The sequence below is a fragment of the Mastigoproctus giganteus genome, chromosome 7 (genome assembly GCF_048544385.1).
Source record: "Mastigoproctus giganteus isolate SK-2022 chromosome 7, ASM4854438v1, whole genome shotgun sequence".
NCBI classification, from domain to species: Eukaryota; Metazoa; Arthropoda; class Arachnida; order Uropygi; family Thelyphonidae; genus Mastigoproctus; species Mastigoproctus giganteus.
Genome location: NC_143581.1, coordinates 52,868,650 through 52,896,283, shown reverse-complemented (window position 1 = coordinate 52,896,283; position 27,634 = coordinate 52,868,650). Strand labels below are relative to the sequence as shown.

Below are 27,634 nucleotides of genomic sequence, written 5' to 3'. Positions count from 1 at the left end.
TTGCTTTCACCAAAACCATTTCATCTACTGTTTACCTCTGTTTGTTCTATGTTACTCTTTAAACTTTTCTTTTAAAGAGTTACAGGTTACATTAAAAACTCATTTATATATATATATATATATATATATATATATATATATATATATATATATATAAAATATTTAAGAGTAAAAACAGATAAGAAATTTGAAGGTAAAATAAACAGGATATGATATGGCAAATGCACCGAAGCACGCAAAGCAGCAGCAATGGATGCAAATGTAAGAATAAGCATATTATAAAAAATATGACAAATAAAAGTAAAGATGATGGTAGTACGGAACGTCCAGGCAGCCACAGGCCAAAAAAGGGAAATAGCCAAAAAAGGAGTAACCTTTAAAATAAAATAAAAAAATGTAGTAATCTTGAAAATAAAATAAAAAATGTAGTAACCTTTAAAAAAAAAAAATAAAAAAAATAATAATAATAAATAAAGTAACAGCAGCCTACATCAGATATATATATATATATATATATATATATATAAAATATTTAAGAGTAAAAACAGATAAGAAATTTGAAGGTAAAATAAACAGGATATGATATGGCAAATGCACCGAAGCACGCAAAGCAGCAGCAATGGATGCAAATGTAAGAATAAGCATATTATAAAAAATATGACAAATAAAAGTAAAGATGATGGTAGTACGGAACGTCCAGGCAGCCACAGGCCAAAAAAGGGAAATAGCCAAAAAAGGAGTAACCTTTAAAATAAAATAAAAAAATGTAGTAATCTTGAAAATAAAATAAAAAATGTAGTAACCTTTAAAAAAAAAAAATAAAAAAAATAATAATAATAAATAAAGTAACAGCAGCCTACATCAGATAAAGGTGGGAAAAATTATGCAAAAATACTTCAAAATGGGGAAGAAAAGAAAATATGCAATTAATAAAATTAAAATGAAATCTGATGATGGCAAAATGAATATTAATACATGATTAGGTATTTCATCGGGGGACTACCCCTAACCATGCATCAAAGGACTGCGTTTCCATACTTGCCAATAGCTATGCAAGAAAAAATTTTAAAAATGTAAACGAAACGGAAAGATATCTCTAACATAGTATGGACAAGGTAGTCTGCTGCTTTGCGTGCTTTGGTGCATGTGTTTTGTCTAAACGATTTTTATTTTTCTGTTATCTCTACTGGTTCTAATTCACTATTTATATCAATTTAAGTTTTAGCCATCTGCTGCTTTGCGCGATGCTAAACTTAAACTACCGACTCTTCTGTTTTATTCCTTTTATATAGTCCTGTCTGTTGCACTACTTGCCACATTCTTCTTACCTTTCTTGTCTGAACAAAATTCTGTTTATATTTCTTTGTTTCCACACTCTGTCTTAAAATCTATTATCGAAGTCACTAGTCCATTTCTTCATAGCTCTCTGTCACATTAGTTGCTCTATTATTTAACAGATTTGTCCATATTTGTTACGGCTTGGTTTGCAGCTATTGGTTCGACCTCATGTATCTTCTTGTCACCATTTTCAGGTATAATTATTTAATCCTCCAGCTTTTTATTTTCATTTTACTCTTTTTTACTTGTATCTATTTTTTAAAAACTGCATTGGGACTACCTTGTCCATACTATGTTAGAGATATCTTTCTGTTTCGTTTACACTTTTAAAATTTTCCCTTGCATAACTATTGGCAAGTATGGAAACGCAGTTCTTTGATGCATGGTTAGGGGTAGTCCCCCAATGAAATATCTAATCATATATCAATATTCATTTTTCTGTCATCAGATTTTGTTTTAATTTTATTAATTGCATATTTGCTTTTCTTCCCTGTTTTTATGTATTTTTGCATAATTTTTTCCCGCTTTTATCTGATGTAGGCTGCTGTTACTTTTGTTTATTTATTTATTTATTTTATTTTAAATGTTACTACATTTTTTATTTTATTTTAAAGGTTACTCCTTTTTCAGCTATTTCCTTTTTTTTTTTTTTTTTTTTTTTGGCCTGTGGATGCCCGGACGCTTTGTACTACCATCATCTTTATTTTTATTTGTCATATTTTTTTTTTATAATATTCTTACACACACACACACAGACACACACACTGGTGTTCAAAGAAAGTGCATCACCCCTTAAAATTGTAATTGTCGTCCAAATAATGTAATTATATGACAATATTTCTTACAGATTGAAGCAGATAAGATTGGCACGCATAGGTGATGACTTAATACTGCATCAGCTGTTACTTTCAGCTATATAAGCACGCTCTGCAAGAGTTGCAGTCATTCCTTGCTTGTGCCAGGATGGCAAGTTACGTGCAGTTGACGCCACAAAGAAAGAGTCCTATTGTTGCTTTGCACGAGAAAGGATGTTCTTCCCGTCATATTGCTTATATAGTGTCTTGTAATCAGTCGACAGTGAATAGATTTCTTTCCAAACTCAAGAATACTGGTTCTGCTGATAGGAAAAACGGAACCGGACCAAACGAGTCTCTATGCCAAAACAAGACTGCATTTTGAAGCGCTTATGCCTTAAAAACCGCAAAGCTTCTTCTTCTGAGCTGAAAAGAGAATGGGAAGAACATACAGGAGTGGTAGCAAGTGCAGTAACAATCAGAAAACACCTCTTCAAAAATGGGCTTGTAGCCCATCATCCTAAGAAGAAGCCCCTCCTCACACAAAAAATGAAAAAGGCCTGATTAATTTGGTGTGAGGAGCAAGTCAAATGGACTCTCAAGTAGTGGAAGTCAATTATTTTCTGGGATGAGAAGAAATTCAACCTGCATGGCTCTGATGGGAGACAAATGATTTGCTGTAGACGTGGTGAAGATTATCATCCAGACTGTATGGTGTCTACAGTGAAATTCCTTATCAGCCAATTGATATGGGGGTGCATTTCGTATTGCGAAGTAGGTAACTTGCAGTTTGTAAAAGGTTCCGTAAGTGCCAATGGATACCTGGCTATATTGGAGGGCAAATTGCTGCCAACCATTAGAGACCATTTCAACCTGCCAAGTAACTGCATCTTTCAGGACAACTCTGCTCCTTGTCATCAGGCAAAAAATGTAAGTATGCACTTCTGTAGTTACTTTAGCTTAATTTCTGCATTAGAGATTCGACAGTAATGTGTTTACATTTGTTACAGGTGGAAAAATAGTTGGAAGAATGGTCCCTTACAACTCTTAGATGGCCAAGAAACAGCCTGGACCTGAATCCTATAGAGAACTGTTGGTGTTGTTTGGAATCTGCAGTTGCCAGAAAGAAACCAAAGACCTTTCGTGAACTTCATGAAGCCATATTTGGTGTTTGGAACCACGAACTAACTATAAGTTGATCATCTTCAGAAATTGATCTTGTCAGTGCCTCGATGGTGTGCTGCTGTCATCAGGGCCAAAGGCGGTTCAACTAAATATTAGTTTGCACCTGGTAAACTTTTCATTTTGTTTTCCATTTAAAATGATAAACTGAAGCAAATTGTGGGCTTCTGATAACATTTCAGCCATAATTGTTGTGTTTACCAAAACTGTTGTATAAAGGTTGGAAATGCTCATTTTGGAATATTTTGAGAGCACCTGTCGAATATTACTTAGCTTTGCCTTAACTATTTATAAATATCTTTTGTTTATATTTCTATTTGTGATGCTAGTCATTAATGTACCATACCATCGTGAAAAAGGGTTAGTAATGTGAAATTCCACAGTGATGCAGTTTCTTTGAGCACTAGTGTGTGTGTGCACGTGCATGCGTGTGTCACATATTACATATTGGAGGAGACAAAAAAAAATAACCAGAGGTTTCTACAGTGCAGTTAATGAGCATATTGTGCAATTTCCTTGTTCACAAGTTTCTGGATTTCAAAGGAGATCTGGTGGTTTCCATCAGAAATTTTTAGTGAAGTAAGTTTCATATATTGATACTGTTATAACATCCAGCCAGCATTTCTTGGAACCAGTATAGATTTTGTAACCTTGACCCTAACTGAACTGTTAGCATTGCAGGATTGGCATATAATTTATGTCAGATGGTGGCTTGTGAAAAATGTAATTTAGCATTGAGCCAATGAATAAAAAAATATTTAGCAAATAGAACTGACCAAAGAAGACTGTGAAATAGTTGATCACACTTTAGAGCCATAAAGAAAGAAATAAATAAATAAAAATAGACAATAATGCTTCTGTTGGTGATCATTCTGGAGTCTCCATATCCACAGTTAATACATATCTTCATTATATATCATCGAGATATAAACATATCATAATTATTACATATTATAATATGTATTAAGTGCATATTAATACATATTATACTATGTATTAAGTGCATATTAATACATATTATACTATGTATTAAGTGCATATTAATACATATTATACTATGTATTAAGTGCATGATATAATATGTAATACAGCTGCTAAACACCTGCACATAATTTTTTTTTTATCTTTTTTGATTTATCCATACATTTTAAGGAAGATTGTCTTTCACAATTTTACAGAAAAGATAGTTTTTTTTTATGAATTTTAGTCACATTTTTCAAATATGTGGTTGGTGTTTGTGTTAATAGGCATGTGGAATAATTAAGCTATGACCGATAATGTTTATTGATATACATAGTTACTGTTAGGTGGTTCTGGCTTTGTTCTTCTTTCATGCAAAGCATATACAGTAAAAGTCCGAAAATCCAGATGTCAGAAATCCGGACTTTTCGAAAACTCACAAACTTTTTTAATTTAGCGGACTGTGTGTGTGTGTGTGTGTGTGTGTGTGTGTGTGTGTGTGTGTGTGTGTGTGTGTGTGTGTGTGCGTGCATGCGTGCGTGCGTGAACACCACAGATGCCCAGCGACAACAAGCAAGCTTGCGGTCAAGATTTTGAAACGAGCAATCAAACCGTGGCAACGCTATAATTTTTTGTCCTACTCTTTCCATTTACTATATATAGCATACGTATTTACAAGCCCATAATAATGGCTCCTAAAATGGATAAACTTCATGATTTGAAGAGAAAGAAGAACATGTTAAAATTGAGTGACAAACTTGAAATAATTAAGAAACTAGAAAGTGGTGTGAGCAGTGCTATTCTAATGTAAACGTACAACATCCGAAAGTCTACAATTTATGACATAAAAAAGGCAAAGAATAAAATTCTAGAATTCACAGCCTCATCTGAGCCTTACAATAAAATTGCTGAGAGAAAAAGTTTACATCGGCCAAAATTAGAGAATCTCAATAAAGTGTTGTATGAATGTTTTTTGTTAAAACGATCGGAAGGTATGGCAGTTTCTGGACTGATGCTTATTGCCAAAGCAAGGTCTTTTAAGGAGCAAATGAAAATTGAATCAGAGTGCACATTTAGTGATGAATAGCTTAGGAATTTGAAGACTCATCATGTATTAGACAGTTAGATATTGCTGGAGAAAGACAGTCGTCTGATACACAAGCAGCAACAGAATATAGTGCAACATTTGAAAAAATTGTATCTGGCTATGACCTTACAGCTGATCAAATTTATAATGCTGATGAAACAGCAGTTTACTGGCTGTGTTTACCCACAAAAACTTTGGCTGGAAACCAAGAACGAAATGCAACAGGGTTTAAGCTTAATAAGGAAAGAGTAACCGTTTTTATGTGTGTGTGCTAATGCTTCAGGCCATCATAAAATTAAGCTTTTGGTGATTGGCAAATTTCAGCGCCTGTGGATCTTTAAAGGGATTGTGCACTTACCTGTGACCTATAAAGCTCAAAAAGAATGCCTGGATGGACAAAGATATATTTCGCAATTGGTTTGCTCATGATTTTGTTCCATCAGTTCGTCAGAACTTGAGAATATTGGGAAGCCTGCAAATACAAAATGCCTGCTACTTCTCGATAACTGTAGGGCCTGCCCGCATGAATCAAAATTAGTGTCTGATTGCGGGAATATTTTTGCATGTTACTTTCCACCAAACATAACACCATTAATTCAACCCATGGATCAAGGAGTCAGTAGGAACTTTAAATGTCACTATAAAAATGATTTTATGACAAAAATGATGCATGAGAATGTCAACCCTTCAGAATTTTAACGCAGTTTTACAAGAAAAGATGCAACATTTTCACTCAAGACTGCATGGAATGCAGTCAAGCCTGTGACTCTTTTAAGAGAGTGGCGAAAGTTATGGCTGAATGTGATGTTTGCAGACCTACAATCTGATGGAAACGAAAATTTTGAAGGATTTCACATAAAGCTGAAGGCATCTGAAGTGAAAGAACTGATGGAAACTGTTAAATTATGTACGGAAGACAACCCTCTACACAAACTTAAGGCTGATGACATAGAAGAGTGGATACACATTGAAGATGATGTTGAAGTTGCGGCGACTTTCACTGATCAAGAAATTATTCAGAGCATTATAACTCTTAATAAGATAGAAGAGAATTATTCAGAAGAATCTGGTGAAAAAAATGATAAAGTTGAAGAAGAAAAGATATCTTAGGCTACTGTAGAAAAGCCCATTGAAACGGTTATTAAATTTATGGAATAGAACCATAGCTTCAGTGTTCAAGACGTTATTGCATGCACACATGGTGCATAATAATTTTATCACAAAGAAATTACAAAGTCGTAAACAAGGTGATATACGAAAGTATTTAAAGAAAGCAATAGAAGTGTCAAGCTGTGCAGCAGGCAGAGTAGAAGCTGCAAGTTCTATCCCCAAGCATTGCAACAGACGCAACAAAAATCGCAGAAAAGAACGAATAAATATTTGTTTGTTTTTCAAACTTTATATTTTATATGAAAATGTTTTGTTAATAAACTAAAAACAAATAATTAATTTATATAAAATATGTATCTTCTGCTTTCATTGATATACTGTAGTTTTCTTTTACACTGTTCATTTTTAAATACAATTTCAAGCATTACACGCTCTTTTTTTTTTTTTTTTTTTCTTCTTGTGGTGAAAATTTTTATGTTTACATCTTTGTCAGGTGTTGACTATTTTTCTTTAAATCTGCTTGTTTCGATAAATGAAGCATGCTTTATTTGCTAATGAATAAACTGTCAAAATTTACCTGGTAATCTCCTCTTTATTCCATCTTAAATTTGAATTTTAAAAGTACTGCCTGAGAATCTGGAAGATCCGAAAAACTGGATCAACTCATTCCCCGAGCAGTCCGGATTTTCAGACTTTTGCTGTATACTGCGTGATCACTGAATTATGAGCTTCTTCCTAATACCATGTTGGGCCACTGTTCGCATAGATAACAAGCTTCTATTTGCCTAGGCATTGACACACTAGATGCCTGAAGATGTCCATAAGGATCTGCAGCCATGCTGCCTGCAAGGCTTTCCACAATGTCAGAATAGATGATGGTTGCATGTCCATACACCTCACTTATCATTCCAAAACATCCCACAGGTGTTCATTTAGATTGAGAATTTGGAGGCCAATCAAGATGGGTGCCAGGATTGGAGGCCAATCTTCATTGTGTTCCTCAAACCACTTGTGCACAGTGCAGGTCTGATGCCAAGGTTACTTAATCAGGGTCTTCCAAGACACCATGGCAGTGACCTGCCATGGTGTCTTGGAAGACCCTGATTAAGTAACCACTGCCACCTGTCTAGATAGTGGGTGCCTAGATAGGTATTGCTTGCGCCACGCACAAGGTCCATCAGCATGTTGACACCACAGCATTTGCTGGAACCCCATAAGTCTGAGTGTGTGCCATATTGTCATTTGGGATACTTTTGTTGTATTCCCCATATTGTTTTATGATGTCAGCCGTTGCACAGTGACCTGCCATTTTGTCCATACAATGCACTGCACCCTTCACTCGCCATAAACAACCACCTTTCATAATCCTTTACAGTTCTGTTGGCACCTTAACCACAGTGGGCCATAAGCAACTGACAAGACCTGCTGGTTGTTGGATGCTTCCATATCACAAACAGATATGGAAGCACCCAGTGCATGTGCTTCCACAATCATGCCATTTTTAAACTTTGTGATATCTTTGCTACGTTCCATAACTACTATTTTATCACTTTGCACGACCAGATGCAAATTACCACTGTTCTACATACAAAGCTGTTTGGCTTTTTATACTGCCAGCTATGCAGCATAGTCCAGTACAGATGGGGATGGTCATAATTCAATGATCACTGAGTTGTCTCTGCTAGCATAAAATTAACTGTATTAATTTTGAAATAATTTGAATAATACAAAAATAAGTAAACCTGCATATTTAAGACAGTTGAAACTACCCTGTTACTACAAACTAAAAAAACCTCAAAATCACCAAAAAATATCCTAAATTTAAGAGCAACAAACTGTTGACCACCATAGATAGCCTCAGTCCCTGATCCTGATGTGAAATTCTCTGATCAGTGCAAACAGGTTGATATGTCCAAAAGTGGAACAGTGCAGGAGGTTCTTTCACTGATATACACAAACTTTGCCAGTAGGGACAAAGAGGTGATCTCATTTTATAAGGCAATGGTTAGGCTACATTTGGGGTACTCCATACAGGTTTTTGTACAGAGATCTATTGGCAAGAATGCAGAGAAGAGCAAGCAGACAAAGACTAGTTGGGGGCACAAGATATTTACCCAGAAAGACAGGTTCTGTAAATTGTAGCCTCTGGAAACTTGGCATCTGTGTGGCGACCTGATTGGAATGTATAAGTCTTTAAAAGGTTCAAGTAAACTAAACGCTAATGGCATATTTACTCTTTTTCAGACAACACATGCATGCACACACACACAGGGGGGTTAATTTAAATTTAAAAAATGGATGGTTGCAGAATAGGTGTGAAGAAATTTGCATTCTACAAAAGAGCAATTAGTTGTTGAAATAAACTTCCGCCTGGTGTTGTGGACTGGGTAATTTGAATAAATTTAAGGAAGGTTTGGACAAATTGGAAGGAACGGGAAAATTAAGTGGCTAATTTTGTATTTATTTATTTTTTGGGTGATGCTGTATAAGCTTTGCTTTCTTGATCATGTTTTGTACTTGTCACAAAACATGGAAAAAATCATGTTTTTCCCATTTCAGCTTTTCATATTTTATTGCTCTGCAGTACAAGAACAGGTAACAAAAACACTAAAAGAAACATCAGAAACCTGAAAGTCAGAAACATAAAGTCAACATAAAGCAAATCCACAACAAGGGTATCCTTACAGAAACTGACATCCATCTGAATGTTGACTACATCACAGCCTGTGAGGAGATTGTCAGACTTGGTATAGAAACAGAAGAACCCAGGAAATCCTTAAAATAAGTAATTTATAATACAACAAAAGACCTCCCTAATGATGAATTTACAAAGGACTCGTATTACAAAAATGTGATGAAAGAATGTGAAATATCTCTAGAGGAGATGAAAAGAAGTTTAAAATATGCTCCAGCACACTAAACAGAAACAAGTTATTTAAGAACTGGATTATAAAATTATCACATATGCAGAAAAATGCTACTTCAAATAGATAAAATGTATTTAGGATGTCCTTGCATAAGTGCAGGACTTCTGCTACAAATGCTTGAGCTGTGAACTGAAACTGAGCCTATTTGCCCGTGCTAGGGTGATAGTTTCTCTTGGAACCATGCAAACAATCAGACAACATAATGACAATTTTGTAACAATTGCTACTGAGCCAGACTTAAACTGACATGAAGTGGATGTTGTTTCATGTCACTACAGATGAAAAACAAGTGCCTTAGAATGGACATAATGGAAGGTGAGGTAATGAAATTAAAGCCATAGATACTCACCGTACTTTATACTAAATTCTTTGTTGAGAGCACCTTCATTGTACCACCCAGTTGTACAACCTCTTTATATCCCAGTTATACTCCCAATTCTAGGGAAGGTCTATGAAAAGATCATTAACATGCAGATTTTAATAGTCATTAACACTTTAATAATTAGGAGGATGGAAAAGGACCAAATTCTCTTCTCCCTACCCACACACACACACACACACACACACACACACCAATTTGGTTTCAAAAAGGCCTGAACTGAAGATTGTCCTCAGTGTAAAAACAAAGGTCAACCTCTCATAAATACACACTCAGGATATTTATTGATTTTCAGAAAGTGTTTGACAAACTCTATTAGCAGCAGAGTGTTCAGATGACGCCTTAGAATCAATAAGCAAATGTGTAATGTAATCAAGAGTTACTTCATTAGAGAATTGCCATTATAAAAGCAAGATGGAGAGAAAAATCACCAGGATGCATATCCATTGGATTTGTGATGCTGTTGTGGAATGATATTACCACGATGGCATATGCAGATGACTATGCTCTTGGTCACTGGGAATTCAAGGAGAGAATTAGCATGGAAATGTCAATCTTTACTAACTGCCAAGCTTCATGATATGAGATAGGCCAGGAGTGGCCAACTTAATTTGTGATGCGATCTACTTTTTTCCTTCAAAATGTGCCGCAATCTACCATCTCAAAAATTTCATTGCACAATGTGCACAAATCGAGGAATGACTGTATATTTAAAATTCATCATGATCAACCGAAATTAAATCAGCGATCAACTCGTTGGCCACCTCTGAGATAGGCCATACATCTAAAACTGAATTCATGCTCATGAAGGTAATTTAAACAAACTACCAGTGATAAAACATATGACTTGCTCCCTCATATGTTTGATCATGGTTCATGTCACCATGTGCAGTACTAAGACCACAAACTCATTCTTTACACATTTAATCATTCATCTCAAACGGTAACCAGTGTACCAGAAGGTTAAGATACAACTAAACATAATGCGCTAATCATATGTTATAGCTTTTGACCTGTGCATGCAGAACTGTTTCAACTCCTGCATTGCAGATCCTAGCTGTAGGCAAATGCTGGACTCTGATCACCTTTTGGGATCTTAGCTATCGGCTGTGCAGGCTCAGATCTATGCATATATGGTCAGACATGAAGTTCTCCTTGTGTAATGGACATGGGATAGTATTAGATACCCCATTTGATGTTGCAGATGAACTCAACAGTTACTTGGCATCGATATTTACAGAAGAAAAAAAACTTTACGTCAAAGAGAAATTATGGGAGTGAAGTTGAAAAATATGTAATTAATGCTTTTGAAATTTCACGTGATTATTTAATGAAAAAAACTTTTGAACCTACAGGCCAGTAAGGCTCCTGGGGTTGATGGCATATACCCTATATCTTAAGGGAGATGGCAAGTAAGTGCATTGAACCATTGGGGCTAATTATGAGAGCATCATTTTACTCGGAAGTGATTCCATTGGATTGGAAAAATGCCAGTGTATATCCAATACATAAGGGTTGTTCTAAGGGTAGTGGGAAATTACTGACCGGTCAAACTTCAGTAGTAGGGAAAATCGTGGAGGCAATGATCAAGTGTGGAATTCAGAATCATTTAGATAGACATGGAATTCTGAAGGAATCTCAGCTTGGTTTTGTAAAGGGAAAATCATGTTCAACAAATCTGGTTAGCTATTTTGACAGGGTCACTCAAGAGCTGGATTTAGGGAATAATTTCAACATTGTTTATTTGGATTTCAGCAAAGTATTTGACTCAGTCCCACATGAGCCACTACTTTATAACCTGGAACAGGTTGGAATCAGAGGGAAAATCCTTAGATGGATAGCAGGATGGCTTCAGGGCAGGAGGCAGCAGGTTGTGATAAATAGTTATTCCTCAGATTGGGTTGATGTAAGAAGTGGTGTTCCCCAATAATCAGTATTAGGACCACTTTTGGTTTTGATTTTCATAAATGACATTGATGAAGGGATAGAGGGCATGATTTCTAAATTTGTAAATAATGTTAAGATTGGTAGAGTTGTTAATGATCACCACCAAGCAGAGCGTCTTCAGAGTGACCTAGATAGACTTCAGGGATGGTCAGAAAAATGGCGGCTGTGCTTTAATCCAGCAAAGTGTAGAGTATTACACCTGGGGAACAGTAAACCCAAAATAACTTATACATTTGGCGGAGCTGAACTAAGCCAGTAGTGGAGGAAAGGGACATGGGTGTTACGATATGGTCAGACATGAAATTCTCCGAGCATTGTAGACAGGTTGCAAGGAAGGCCCATGGTGTCCTATCGATGATGTATCGAACAATTGCTAGTAGAGATAAGGACGTCATAATCCCATTGTATAAGGCTATTGTTAGGCTACACTTGGAATACTGTGTTCAGGTATGGAGACCGTGCCTAAAGAAAGACATTGTTCTTCTTGAAAGGGTCCAGAGACGGGTAACTCGCCTGGTGAGATTGGCAAAAGGGTGTCCATATGAGGAAAGACTTCGAATATGTGGGTTGCAGAGCTTGGAAAGTAGGCACCTTAGAGGAGACTTGGTCGAGGTGTTTAAAGCTCTGAGAGGCATAAGTAAAATGAATGAAGACAAATTTTCACGGTTATAAATGAGTCTAGAACTAGGGGCCATAAATTCAGGTTACAAAGGGGAGATGTTTAGAGGGGATTGCAGGAAGTTTTTCTTTAGCTAGCGAGTTATAGATTACTGGGAATAAGTTACCTATATGGGTGGTAGAGGCTAACAGTTTTGGGAAATTCAAATGTCAGCTGGATAGTTACCTATGGGAGGAGAGAAATGCATAGATTGTCTATTTCCTTTTTCTTTTATTAATTATTATTATTTTTTTAAATGTTCTTCTTATTATTGTTTTATTCTTCTTTTTTTTTTCTTTTCTTTTTTTTTTTGGCTGGTGCAGCATAAACCATAGGCTTCCTTGCACCATGTGGTCATTGCTGATACTAAATACTAATATTCTTGAAATCACCTTAGACCTGTCAAATGATCTCAGACTGCTGTCATCTTCCAAAGTTAACCTTTTTCCTTGAATCATTGTGTATATTGAAATTATAATGCATATGCAGTCCAGTTTAACTGTCTTAATTTGATGTTATATTCTTATCTAACATGGTGTTATTTATGTTACTGTTACATTACTCAGTGTTTAGTAAGCAAGTAGTTTTTCAGATATTATGAATAATTTTAATAAATTTTATTATGTTAACTTTGTCATTAATGATGTGAATTTCATTCTATATTTTATCTACTTTTCAAAGGTAATCCCTGTGATGAAATTGAAAGTTAACTAAATAAATAAAACGAAATTAGCTGGAGAGAGGCAACACAACACAAATATTATCTGAAGTACAACAATAGATAACTTGAATTGCTGAAAATTGTAATTACAAAAAAAAAATGGTGAAAGAGTTTTATTGTAATTGGTGACCTCCTTCTGATGCAGTATTTTGTCAGAGATTGATATTTTTCACATATTTTTATTTCATGTAAATGAGAATTGCTGACACTTAGATATCTTGTGTTATGACACACAGGAAACTTTTATATTTTTGCTTTTCACCTAATGGTTTTTTCCTGCACATAGATACCTCCCAAGAAAGCAGTTGATAAAAGAACCAATCTCCCTGTAATTATTGGTGGTCGAGACTTCGAAGTTTATGTTAAAACTTCTGTGAAAATTACTGAGTGGATGAATGAATCTGAGGTAATTTTGATTTTATTGTGGCTTATCTGTTTAGATGCAAATACAGTTGTGCCCCCGTATCCGCTGATTCAGTTACCCCCGGTTAACCACGGAAAAAAAAAAAAGTTAATGCGTACTACTCGCGTGTCCAATGTGATGCTTCCCTTTATTTTTTACGATGTTGATTTTAAATCGAATAGCTTCCCTTTATTTTTTACAATATTGTGTATGGTTTGGTCATCAACATTATAATGGTTCTTTAGAGATTTAACGGATGCACTGTTTTCAAACTTTTGAATAATTTCAAGTTTTTGCTTAATTTGAAAGCACAGCTCTTGCGTTTGCCTATCATTTTCACAATTTCTAAACGAAAAAAAAAAAAAATCCGACGTCCCTGACATAAATAATAAAACAAAATTAAAACAAAATTTGTTCTTTTGTGCAGCGGAACACAACAATCGACGTGACACACTAAATCAAATCAAACATTTGGCCTCTTTTTTTTTTTTTTTTTTTGAGCAGTAGATGTGAAGACAGTGGGGGTTACAAGATAATAGGTACACTAATCTCCCAATGACGACTTATAACACCGGTTCTTGTCGCATATTTACAACTTGCAAAATATCTCTTTATACCTATTCTAGTTATTACTTGAATTTTATGATTTCTGGTTGATTTTTTTTTTATTTTTTATTTGGAGTCTTGAAGTGCCCCGGTTAATCCAATCCCAGTAAATCGAAAGCCTGCTGTACTTGATTATTACCGTATTTAATGTTGGTAATGTCTTATTGTGTGTTTAATTTATCAATTAAACTTTATTATATGTATGTACGTACAAGAAAATCACGCTATATATGGGGTCAGCAGGTGTTCGCTTATATCCGCGCTTTCCATCCATGGTAGGTCTTGGATCGTATCCCCCATAGATACAGGGGTCTTACTGTATTTGTTATATTAAATTACAAACTAAATATTATTTTAAGATAAATTTCTTTGTCCAGCTATCTCTTTAAATTCATCAAACTGTCAAACCCCCTAATCACCCAAGGAACAATTCATTTCAGTGGTCCACATCTCACTAACCAAATCTAAACTCCTAAGGTTCAGTCTATTGGTTTTTCTCAGTGGTTTTGTTTATATCCCCTGGTTTTTGACCACTGGTCTATGTGTGTATATATTTACAGGATATATCATTTAACATACATCATCTCTTAATTCATTTAGTTTTGATTTTATGCAGAAACATTTTTGCTGTATTTTTCCTGAACTTTAAAGATATGTAATCAAAAGTTATAAACTTTAAAGGTAGCAATTTTATGATTTCTGAGTTTAAAATTTGTCTGATCATTTTTTCTTTTCTTTCTTTTGGTAAGAAAGTTCTTTTCCATCATTTTCTAAGTCTGAATACACTGAGTGGACAGAAATCATCTGATACCTACCTAGTCCACCTTTCGCCCAGATAAGGGCAGTCACACGACGAGGCATTTAGTCCACTAGTTCATGAAAGCGTTCCACAGGTATTCCCATCCATGCTTGCCGCACCGCTGTCCATAATTCCATCGCATTCCTGGGTGGAAGATTCACAGGCTCCACAGGGTTCATGTTTGGTGAATGGGGAGGCTATTCCATGGTGGTAAAATCTGCGGAATGCTCTTCGAACCACGTTCTAGTCACCATGGCTCTGTGTAGTAAGGTGCATTGTCTTGCTGGAAGAGCCCATTGCCGTGGGTGCACGATAACCATGAAGAGATGCAGATGGTCTGCAAGGATGGACACATAACCTGGACCATTCAGAGATGCATCTAGATGTACCAGAGGTCACAAAGTGTGACAATTAAACACACCCCAGACCATTATCGACCGTCCACCTGCCTGAACAGTTCCTTGTTGACATGATGGGTGCATAGCTTCGTGCAGTTTCTGCCAGATACACACCCTCCTGTCCGCACGAAATAACTGGAAACAGGACTCATTGGACCAGGGGACCAGTCTTCAATCATCCAAGGTCCAGTGCCAATGTTCTTTCGCTCAGTTGACTTGTAGAGTCCTGTGTCGTGGTGTTAGCAATGGGACCCTGGTGGGTCGGCAGCTCCTATAACCTATTGTGGCTAATGATTACCTGTGGTCTTGGTGGAGACGTTTTTTGGCACATCATTCATTTAAGTCGGCAGTGATTTGTGCCACTGTCACTCTCCAGTTGGCTGAAACAATCCAAGACAGATGGTTGACGGCCACATTCATCCACCACCTTTCTACCCCACAGTACTATCCATGATGAGATGTTATTTCAGGATGGCGTATTCCCGATACAGTCTTGATACTGTCGAACGAGGATAGTGCAATTTCTGTACCACGGCGCCTCCGTAGCCAGGTGGGAAGGAGCAGCAGTGCGTATCACACGCTTCTTGATTAGACCGGGGTTCGAGCCCGTCACCACCAAATACGGAGGATGCGGAAAGGTCAGGGAATGACCACCGCATATCCCGGAGCAATATGGCCTTAGTTGCTAATGCTCCTAAAAACCAAATAACAACAACAGTTTCTGTACCACCTCCGCAATAGAGTGACCCATGCATTGGGCACCCACTATCATCCCTCTTTCAGAGTTGGTTAACTGACAACATTTACTGACATTGAATTACTGTCTGCTTGAATGCAATGCAATGATGCAGTGTACCTATATACCTGCCAAGCGGTGGGTTCATGCACTACTGAGAGGGCTAACAGCATTGCGTTGCCCAGGAACCAGGTATCCCATGAATTCTGTCCTTTCAGAGTATATCAAATTATTTTTACCGATGTCAAGCATATTCGATATGTTCAAAATGTTAAATTTAAGAGTTTAATTCCCGTGATATCCACTAAAAGTTGCTTCTACATCTTGTAGGAATAAAGAGTTATTGTACACATAATTCATAGATATATATTTGATAATTAATAGTGTAGGGTAGTAATAACTACTGAAAGTGATTAATCTATACACACTAGTAATGATCAGGAGAATATGAAATCTGAAAATGTTGCTTTGAACAATGCATTTTCATTATTAAATTGTTTATTTTTTTTAGCTGTGTTTGCAGACAGACACAAGATGATGGTTATTAGCAAATACTAATATCTACACAACATAATTAGCCATTATCCCAGCAGTTGCTTATTTTCTTTTGATTTTAACAAAGGGTATCCATTGTTAAAATCAACTTGTGATTTTTCCAGTGTGCTTTGCAGTTTTGAAGTGTTTATTTGCTCTGTATAGTTGAACTGTATAGTTAAAGGAACTATACAGTTCCTTTGTGACCACATCATAGTATCCAATCAAATTGGTCAGACAATACTTCACCTTTAATTCTGTCTTGTCTAGGTGATCCTGTACCACCTCCTTAACCAGTGACTCCATTATTTTCCCCTGAACAGAACTTAAACTAACAGGTCTATAATTATTTGTGTCACCCTTAGAACCTCCTTTGTGAATTGGGGATACATTTGCACATCTCGTCCATGGGGACCTCCCCTGACAATAAGGATGCATTCATAATTATGGCTAAGGGTTTGCTTACTTCCCTTTCTGCTTCCTTCATTATAACTGGATAGATTCCATCTGCCCCAGGTTTCATTTTTTTTATGTTTAACTTCAACAATTTCTCCTCCACTTTGCGGCGCCTCCGTAGCCAGGTGGGCAGGAGCAGCAGTGCGTAGCACATGCTTCTTGATTAGACCGGGGTTCGAGCCCGTGAGCCACCAAATACGAAGGATGCGGAAAGGTCAGGGAATGACCACCGCATACCCCCGGAGCAATATGGCCTTAGTTGCTAATGCTCCTAAAAAAAACAAATAACAACAATAACCTCCACTTTGCTCTCAGTTATTACAAAATTAATTATCTCCCTGTCAGAGTTTGATAAATTTCTAGCATTCCCCTCCTTCAATAATTTCTCATGTTTGAATGTAGATGCAAAATACTGATTCAGTTTATCCACTATTTGAGCAGAATCATCAATAGTCGAACCATATATGTTAAGTGGACCAATCTGATTCTTCCCCTTCCTTCTAGATTTTACATAAGTAAAGAACTCTTTGCTGTTTTTCTTTGCATCCTTTGCCAAAGATTTCTCGTAATCTGCTTTCGCCTGCCTAGCCTCCTTTGTGACTTGATTGCAGACTAGCTTATATATGTTGTAGGCTTCTACATCACCTGATAATTTATATGCATCTCATGCATTTTTCTTTTCTGCCACAAGCCTCATTAATTCATCCTACATCCATTTAGGCCTGAACCTTGAACAGTACTTCTTGGTAAGAAAAGCATAGTAGCCTTCAAAATTAAGTTCCTGAAGGCTTCCGATTGAGAATTCACCATTGGTAACATAAGTTGATGCCACTGTATAGAATTTAAAAACTGTCTGAGACCACTGTAGTCACCTTTATAAAAACTCTTCCCTTCACCCTTGACGGTAGTTATATCTTTAAGTAAATCCCACATCAGTACACTGTGATCACTGTCACCTAGCGGTTCCTTTATCTACAAATTCTTAATGCATGAATAATCAGATCAAGGGTATTACTCCCTCTGGTTGCCCCTCGTACATGTTGCTATAGAAAACAAATCCTCCAGTAAATCCACAAAAATCTTGCTAGTGTACAGGTGACCAACTCACAAGTTCCAGTCAATATCTGAAAGGTTAAAATCCCCCATTACAAGACATTCTGATTTACATGGCCCATTCTATTTCTCTGCACAACTGTTCATTGTGCCATTAGAGTCATTAGGCCTATAACATACTCCTACTCTCATTTTCCATTTCCCAGCATTTATGACACACCAGACAGACTCAAGATTGCACTGTCCATTCATGTCAACTGGATGCACTTCTTTAGATTTTATCTGTTTCTTAACTAACAGCATAACTCCTCCTCCCTTGTGGCACCTCCGTAGCCAGGTGGGCAGAAGCAGCAGTGCATAGCACACACTTCCTGATTAGACCTGAGTTCGAGCCCATGACCACCAAATACGGAGGATGCGGAAAGGTCTGGGAATGACCACCGCATATCCCTGGAGCAATATGGCCTTACTTGCTAATGCTCCTAAAAACCAAATAACAACAACAACCACCTCCTCCCATCCTACCCTGTCTCTCCTTTCTGTACACATTCTACTCCCCAAATTCTAATTCTGCACTACTTATATCTCTGTGATACCATATCTCTCATATCCCAACAATATCTGCCTATGAAACGGGAAACATGGTTTGTAAAAAGGATAGGTGGAACAGGACCAGGATATGTCTGCCAGGGGAAAAGGTTGATGACGTTGTAGAACGGATATCATCTTTTAAGGGCACAAAAGGTGATATAGTTGTACACGTTGGCACTAACGATATCAAGGGTAGGAGACCGGCAGAATTGCTTAACAAGTACAGGTCACTGTTGAAAAAAAGCCGTGAATTAGGGTTAAATTTGAAAGTGTCTGCAATTCTGCCCAGACCCGATAGGAGGTAGTATATGATGAGAGCCCTGTCGATCAATTCGGCCCTGGAAAGATTGTGCAAGGCTCAAGGGGTAGAATTTTTTCCGGCCTGGTCTGTACTTGCTAACAGGGGAGACTGCTTCTACAGGGATGGGATACACTTAAATAGAAAGGGTGCAAGAATGTTTGCTGATGTTATCCAGGCAGTGTTAGGTGGGTCGGAAAACTGCTAGATTTGGGGGGGGGGGGGGGTTCAAGGACTAATAGATTAACAGTAGCCATTGGCAGAGGTGAAAGTGATTCTTGCACTGCTTCTATTGGAATGAGCCGCAGCCTGGAAAATAAGATACAGGATATTTCAGAGACTGCTGGGAATCATTGGGGTACAAGTAAACACATGGGTTGTGTTAGGGTAGCTAAGAAAAAGAACAGGTGCATGTATACTTGCGTGTACACCAATGCTAGGAGTATAGTAAATAAATTTGATGAATTTGAGGTATTGCTCAAAACATCAAAGGCAGATATTGTGGGGATTTCAGAGACGTGGTGTCACACAGAACTGGAATTTGGGAAGTACAATGTCTACAGAAGGGATAGACAGGATAGGAAGGGAGGAGGGGTTATGCTATTAGTTAAGAAATACATAAAATACAATGAAGTGAAGCCAGTCGACATTGCTGGACAGTGCAGTGTCGAGTCAGTTTGGTATGACATAAGCATTGGGAGATCAAAATTGAGAATAGGAGTGTGCTATAGGCCTAATGACTCTGATGAGTATAATAAGAAATTGTACAGGGAAATAGAGTGGGCCAGTAAATCAGAGAGTCTAATAATGGGGAATTTTAATTTCCCAGATATTGACTGGAATTTGGGGGCTGGTAACTCACACACTAGCAAGGCTTTTGTGGATTTTTTGGATGATTGTTTTCTACCTCAGCATGTTCGGGAGGCAACTAGAGGGAGTAATACTCTTGATTTGATTATCAGTAGTGATTCTTCATGCATTAAGAATCTGCAGGTAAATGAACCACTAGGTGGCAGTGATCACAGTGTGCTGAAGTGGGATTTACTCAAAGAGGTAACCATTAGGGGTAAAGGGAAGGGTTATTGCTTTCGTAAAGGCGACTACGATGGACTGAGACAGTATTTAAATTCTATACAGTGGGACCAGCTGATGATGTTACCAACGGCAAATTCAAAATGGGAAGCATTCAAAGAACTTATCTTGGAAGCTACTAGGCTTTACATACCAACTAAGAAATATTGTTCAAGGTTTAGGCCTAAGTGGATGTCAGATGAACTAATGAGACATATGGCAGAGAAGAAAAATGCATGGGATACATACAAATTAACACGTGACACAGAAGCCTATGATAGATACAAGTTGATCTGTAACCAAGTTACAAAGGAGGTTAGGCAGGCGAAGGCAGATTACTAGAAATCTTTGGCAAGGGATTCAAAGAAAAACAGCAAAGAGTTCTTTACTTATGTAAACTCTAGAAGGAAGAGGATGAATCAGATTGGTCCCCTTGATATCGATGGGTCAACTGTTGATGATCCTGCTCAGGTAGCTAACAAACTAAATGAATATTTTGCATTGACATTCACACATGAGGAGTTATTCAGCGAGAGGAATGCCAGAGGTGTATTCAACTCTGGCAGTAAGCTAGAGAATCTTGTAATAACTGAGAGTAAAGTGGAGGAGAAATTGTTGAAGATAAATACAAGAAAGGCACCTGGGGTGGATGGTAGTTATATTAAAGGAGGCAGCGAAGGAAGTAAGCAAACCCTTAGCCATAATTATGAGAGCTTCCTTGGACTCAGGGGAAGTACCCATGGACTGGAGATGTGCAAATGTGACCCCAATTCACAAAGGAGGATCAAAAGGCGACACAGGTAATTATAGACCTGTTAGTTTAACTTCTGTTCCCGGAAAATTAATGGAGGCACTGGTTAAAGAAGCACTGCAGGATCATCTATACAAGACTTCAGTTATAGCTCAGACACAGCATGGTTTTGTTAAGGGGAAGTCTTGCCTGACCAATTTGATTGGATACTGTGATGCAGTCACAAAAGAACTGGATACAGGGAATAACTTTGATATTATATACTTTGATCTTAGAAAGGCTTTTGATACTGTTGCACATGGAGGACTGCTGCACAAATTGGAGCAGTGTGGCATTGGAGGCAAATTGCTGCTATGGATAAAGGGGTGGTTGAGGGGGAGAAGACAGAGAGTGGTAATCAATGGACACTGCTCATCATGGACTAATGTTATTAGTAGAGTCCCTCAGGGTTCAGTATTGGGTCCATTATTGTTTTCTGTATTTATAAATGATATTGATGATGGTATATCCAGCTTAATGTCCAAGTTTGCAGACGATACGAAGGTTGGCAGGGTTGTCAAGGACACTACTGACACTATGCTACTGCAACAGGATCTGGAAAGATTGAGCAGATGGGCTGAGTGGTGGCAAATGAAGTTTAACATTGACAAATGTAAAGTACTACATATGGGAAACAGCAACCCCAGAGCAACGTATCAACTCTGTGGTACTACACTGACAGTGGTAGAGAATGAAAGGGACCTGGGGGTGGTTGTGCAGGCAGATATGAAGTTTTCTGAGCAGTGCAGATGGTCTGCAAGAGTAGCTCATGGTGTCTTGTCAATGATATACAGGAATATTTCTAACAGGGATAAGGATGTGATTATTCCCTTGTATAAGGCAATGGTCAGGCCACACCTGCACCACCAAATACGGAGTATGCGGAAAGGTCAAGGAATGACCACCGCATATCCCGGAGCAATATGGCCTTAGTTGCTAATGCTCCTAAAAACCAAATAACAAGCCACACCTACAGTACTGTATACAGGACTGGAGGCCTCATTTCAAGAAGGATGTAGGGATACTGGAAAGAGTACAGAGAAGGGCAACAAGATTAGTGAATGGAACAAAGGGGTGCTCTTACGAAGAAAGGCTTAAGTTTTGCAAATTACAGTGTCTGGACACTAGGCACCAGCGAGGTGACCTGATTGAGGTGTATAAAACCTTGAATGGTTTGAGCAAGCTCAATGCTGATGGGATTCTTCCTCTTGCTCAGAAAAATCACCTGAGAGGGCATAAATTCAAATTGAGGAAAGACAGATGTAGGATAGACTTGAGGAAATTTGCCTTTACCCAGCGGGTGGTTGGTTGGTGGAACAGACTTCCATCCCTTGTGGTGGATGTTGATAGCCTAAATAAGTTTAAGGCTCAGCTGGACAGGTATTTTGAACGAATGGAGGGGTGAAGTGGAAGTGGTTTTTTTTTTTTTTTTTTTTTTTGGCTGATGCTGCATAAGCTTGCTTTCTTGCATCAAATGCCTCTACTAATGCTAATGTACTTCTAGCATTAATGTACATGCTAGTATTAGCATTAGCATTAGTAGAGGCATTTGATGCAAGAATGCAAGCTTATGCAGCATCAGCCAAAAAAAAAAAAACCACTTCCACTTCACCCCTCTGTTCGTTCGAAATACCTGTCCAGCTGAGCCTTAAACTTCTTTAGACTATCAACCTCCACGACAAGGGATGGAAGTCTGTTCCACCAACCAACCACCCAGTGGCTAAAGGCAAATTTCCGCAAGTCTATCCTACATCTGTCTTTCCTCAGTTTGAATTTATGCCCTCTCAGGTGATTATTCTGAGCAAGAGGAAGAATCCCATCAGCATTGAGCATGCTCAAACCATTCAAGGCTTTATACACTTCTATCAGATCACCTCGCCTGTGCCTAGTTTCCAGACACTGTAATTTGAAAAACTTAAGCCTTTCTTCGTAAGAGCACCCCTTTGTTCCATTCACTAATCTTGTTGCCATTCTCTGCTCGTTCCAGCAGCTCTACATCCTTCTTGAAATGAAGCTTCCAGACCTGTATACAGTACTGTAGGTGTGACCTAACCATTGCCTTATGCAAATGAAAAATCACCTCCTTATCCCTGCTAGAAAAATTCCTATATATCATTGACAATACACCATGAGCTACTTTTGCAGCCCGTCGGCACTGCTCAGAGAACTTCATATCTGCCTGCACAACCACCCCCAGGTCCCTTTCATTCTCTACCACTGTCAGTGTAGTACCACAGAGTCGATATGTTGCTCTGGGGTTGCTGTTTCCCATATGTAGTACTTTACATTTGTCAATGTTAAACTTCATTTGCCACCTCTCAGCCCATCTGCTCAACCTTTCCAGATCCTGTTGCAGCAGCATAGTGTCAGTAGTGTGCTTGATATACCATCATCGATATCATTTATAAATACAGAAAACAATAATGGACCCAACACTGAAACCTCAGGGACTCCACTGATAACATTAGTCCACGATGAGCAGTGTCCGTTGATTACCACTCTCTATCTTCTATCCCTCTACCACCCCTTTATCCATAGCAGCAATTTGCCTCCAATGCCGCGCTGCTCCAATTTGTGAAGCAGCCTTCCATGTGCAACAGTATCAAAAGCCTTTCTAAGATCAAAGTATATAATATCAAAGTTATTCCCTGCATCCACTTCTTTTGTGACTGCATCATAGTATCCAATCAAATTGGTCAGGCAAGACTTCCCCTTAACAAAACCATGCTGTGTCCGAGCTATAACTGAAGTCTTGTCTAGATGATCCTGCAGTGCTTCTTTAACCAGTGCCTCCATTAATTTTCCTGGAACAGAAATTAAACTCACAGGTCTATAATTACTTGTGTTAGCCTTTGATCCTCCTTTGTGAATTGGGGTCACATTTGCACATCTCCAGTCTGTGGGTACCTCCCCTGAGTCTAAGGAAGCGCTCATAATTATGGCTGGCTAAGGGTTTGCTTACTTCCTTTGCTGCCTCCTTTAATATAACTGGATAGATCCCATCCACCCCAGGTACCTTTCTTGTGTTTATCTTCAACAATTTCTCCTCCACTTTACTCTCAGTTATTACAAGATTCTCTAGCTTACTGCCAGAGTTGAATACACCTCTGGCATTCCCCTCGCTGAATAATTCCTCATGTGTGAATGTCGATGCAAAATATTCATTTAGTTTGTTAGCTACTTGAGCAGGATCATCAACAGGTGATCCATCGATATCAAGTGGACCAATCTGATTCATCCCCTTCCTTCTACAGTTTACATAAGTAAAGAACTGTTTGCTGTTTTTTTTGCATCCCTTGCCAAAAATTTCTCGTAATCTGCCTTTGCCTGCCTAACCTAACCTTCTTTGTAACTTGCTTACAGATCAACTTGTATCTATCAGGCTTCTGTGTCACATATCCTTATTTGAGGTGCCTGCCTTTATCCCAATAGTGACAACACTTATTAAAGGTTAATGATAAAATATATTTTTTTTTTACAGAATTAGTCTGGTTACTTTACTGTCATACCTCAGAGATTAATAGCCCATGTAAATAAATTATGTGGAAATGACGATAAACAATAACACAAAAGTTATGGACACCAAAAGTAATTTTTTTATAATTTTTTTTTTATTTTAGTTTTTTTTTTTTTATTAAAAATGTTTATAATAGCTACTGCCACACATTTCTTGCAGTATGTATTACTTCAGTATACAGTAGAATCTGAATAAGAAATTCCCGCATAAGAAGTTTTCCCCCTGTACTAGGTTTGGTTTCTTAATTCCCAATTTTAAATCCATATATTGTAATGTATTATTTTCCCATGTAAGAGCTTTCCCGCATAAAAAGTATATGACAAAGAATACATAGAGTATTATTATAATGAGGTTTTCCCACATAATACATTTTTTAAATACAGAAATTCTTTATTTTTATATTAAAAAAATATTAAACAATATAAACATTTTGGTAATCGAACAAGTTTGTGTATAGCACCATTTTAGTTCTTAGTAAATCACCGAAGTATGAGAAATAGCATCACAACGAGTTGTCCATATTGCACTACTGCAAATAAACAACATTTCACCAGTGGAGAAGACTAATGTTACTTATTTTCAGTGGATATCACCACCACCACCCAGACATGACCTTTTGTAAATGTGTATGGGATAATAAACACTGTTCTCCACATCTCCCTATTAGACATAGAAAAGATGGAGGAAAGTAATAGTAGGAGAGGAAGAACAAGAATGCTGCTGATAAAGGAAAGGGACAGTCATTCCTCAAACTACACTCTCATAAATCCTTCAAATAGGCAATGCTTCCCCAGTAGGGAAGACTACCTATTCTCAGTAACGAAGGATATCATCAGGCTCCCCCAGATGCTGCCGTTTCAAGGCTTGTTGGCTTCTCGTCGGTGGACGGGTAGGTACTATGGTGTTACAATAAGTAACAACCTAGTTATGAAGTATAACTACACAATATGAGATGCAAGATGGTGTGAATGGTGAACTAATGTGATGCTATGAAGCGTTGCTTATTCGAGGTAGTACAATATCAGGCATTCCACAATATAAGATATAACAAAACAATGCCATTTCACCTACTTCAGTGATTTTACTATTTATTACTATTAACTATGAACTAACATGATCATATGCAATAACTTGTTCGATTAGTGAATTTTCCGTAGTCTGAGGCTTTCAGCCCTAAAACCTTTTTAAGTCTTTTGGTAATTCTTTAAGGAATAACCATAATTTTGTCTATCTACCATACTGGCCCTAATTATTCATCCCTCCTTGGCAGTGTTATTTTAACAGCTACAAATATTAACTATTAATTAATAATTAATTAGAAATCCTCAGTTTAAAAATGTTTCCCATAGGCAGAGTAAAATATTAATAAATTCTGAAATAGTACTTAAAAATCCCTTTTAACTGTGTATGTTTTCATTTTTATTTGTGTAGTTCATACCCCTATGTTATTTTTCCTTCTAAGAAGTTTTCCCTCGTAAAAAGTTCTAAACCTCCAACTCCCTTGGAAAACTTCTTAATAGGGTTCTACTGTAATACTTTTCCTTAATTCCAAATTCAATTACAATTTGCAAAAGGTTATACTTTCCCACAATTTCCTTCTGTGCAAACATTTTTCAAACCTTTTATGGTCCACAGGTCCCTTTACAGATAATTTCAAAGACATCCACAGAAGTAATTAAACAGAAAATTGCATAACATAAAAATTTAGGTATTACTATGTTATATTGCTTTATCATGAAATTTCTTTGAAATGTGCAATTCATCAAAAGGCAACTGTTTACAGAACTGGTCCTGTATAGAATCTATAGGTAAGGAAAAATGAAACATTGATGTTCTTCTTAGTTTTTGATTCAAAGTAACACATGAACAAGAAATTACAATTACCGAAATGCGTATAAAGTGAATTCACTTTATACACCATCAGGCATCTCTCATATTGTGGAGTTATACTTCATAACTGTTTTATCATCATTGCATCACCTGGGTACCTACCACCCACCCACTGAAGAAGAGCCAAATAGCCCAGGGTACCTACCCACCCACCGATGAAAGGCCAACAAACGTTCACCAAGGGGAGCCTGATTCACGGAGTTTCTGAGAATGAGTAACAACAGTCTTCTCTACTGGGGAAGAGTTGCCTATTTGAGGAATTTATGAGTTTTTGAGTGGTGTGAGTTGAAGGAGTTACTGTCCCCCTTTCATTCTTCTACACCATTTCTTTTCTTCTTCCACTCCTACTATAACTTCCCCTCTACTTTTTGCTTTTCTAAGTCTAATAGGGACAAGTGGATAGTAGAGTTATTATCCCACACACATACAAATAGCCCTGAAACGGTGCTGTCTGGGTTATAGTATCCAATGAGAATAAGTAACAATAGTCTTCTCCATTGGTGAAGTGTTACTTATTCAAAGTAGTGTAATATCATGGCAACTCGTTATGAAGGTATTCACAATATGAGATATAACTAAAACGATGCCATTTTTAGCTTTTTGTAGAATTGCTGCATACTAATATGCTACATTTGCACAAACGTGGATGCTGCTATCTTTAACTATCCATAAAACACTGCCCTTGTGGGTAGCACAGTTATAAATATTAACTTTTGACACTGTGTGGAAAAGGTCTGGGTTTAATCCCATCAATAACGCAAGAAATTTTATGGGTTGTTTTTTTTTTTTTTTTTTTTTTTTTTTTTTTATTTACCACACCATAGCAAATTAGTCAAATCTTGAGCAAAGGTAGCATGATATTTTTTCTCCAGAAACTTGGATTTTTGTCCAGAAAAACAAGAAAACCAAAAAGACAACACTCAAAATGCAGTTAGGAGTATAAGTTACCACTCAAACCCATAACTTCAAAATGTTTTTATATAACTGTAGTGGTTAGCATTAGCATTAGCATTAGTAGAGGCATATGATGCAAGAAAGCAAGCTTATTCAGCATCAGCCAAAAAAAAAACAAAAAAAAAAAAAACAAAAACACACCACTCCCATTTCACCCCTCCGTTCGTTCGAAATACCTGTCCAGTTGAGCTTTAAATTTGTTTAGGCTATCAACTTCAACAACAAGTGATGGAAGTCGGTTCCACCAACCAACCACCCGCTGGCCAAAGGCAAATTTCCGCACATCTATCCAACATCCATCCTTCCTCAATTTGAATTTATGCCCTCTGAGGTGATTATTCTGAGCAAGATGAAGAATCCCATTGGCATTGAGCATGCTCAAACCATTCAAAGCCTTATACACCTCTATCAGATCACCTCGCCGGTGCCTAGTCT

At 37.4% G+C, this 27,634-nt stretch overlaps 1 protein-coding gene across 2 annotated transcripts in view; it reads left to right on the top strand.

The window, feature by feature from the left end:
• The window catches only part of nbs (nibrin), a 315,228-nt gene that overhangs the window by 225,298 nt on the left and 62,296 nt on the right, over nucleotides 1-27,634 (top strand). For both annotated transcript variants that reach the window (XM_090376897.1, XM_090376896.1), the window contains exon 14: nucleotides 13,390-13,509. In XM_090376897.1, coding sequence (XP_090233023.1) covers nucleotides 13,390-13,509 — 120 coding nt within the window. The remainder of the gene's footprint in view (nucleotides 1-13,389; nucleotides 13,510-27,634) is intronic.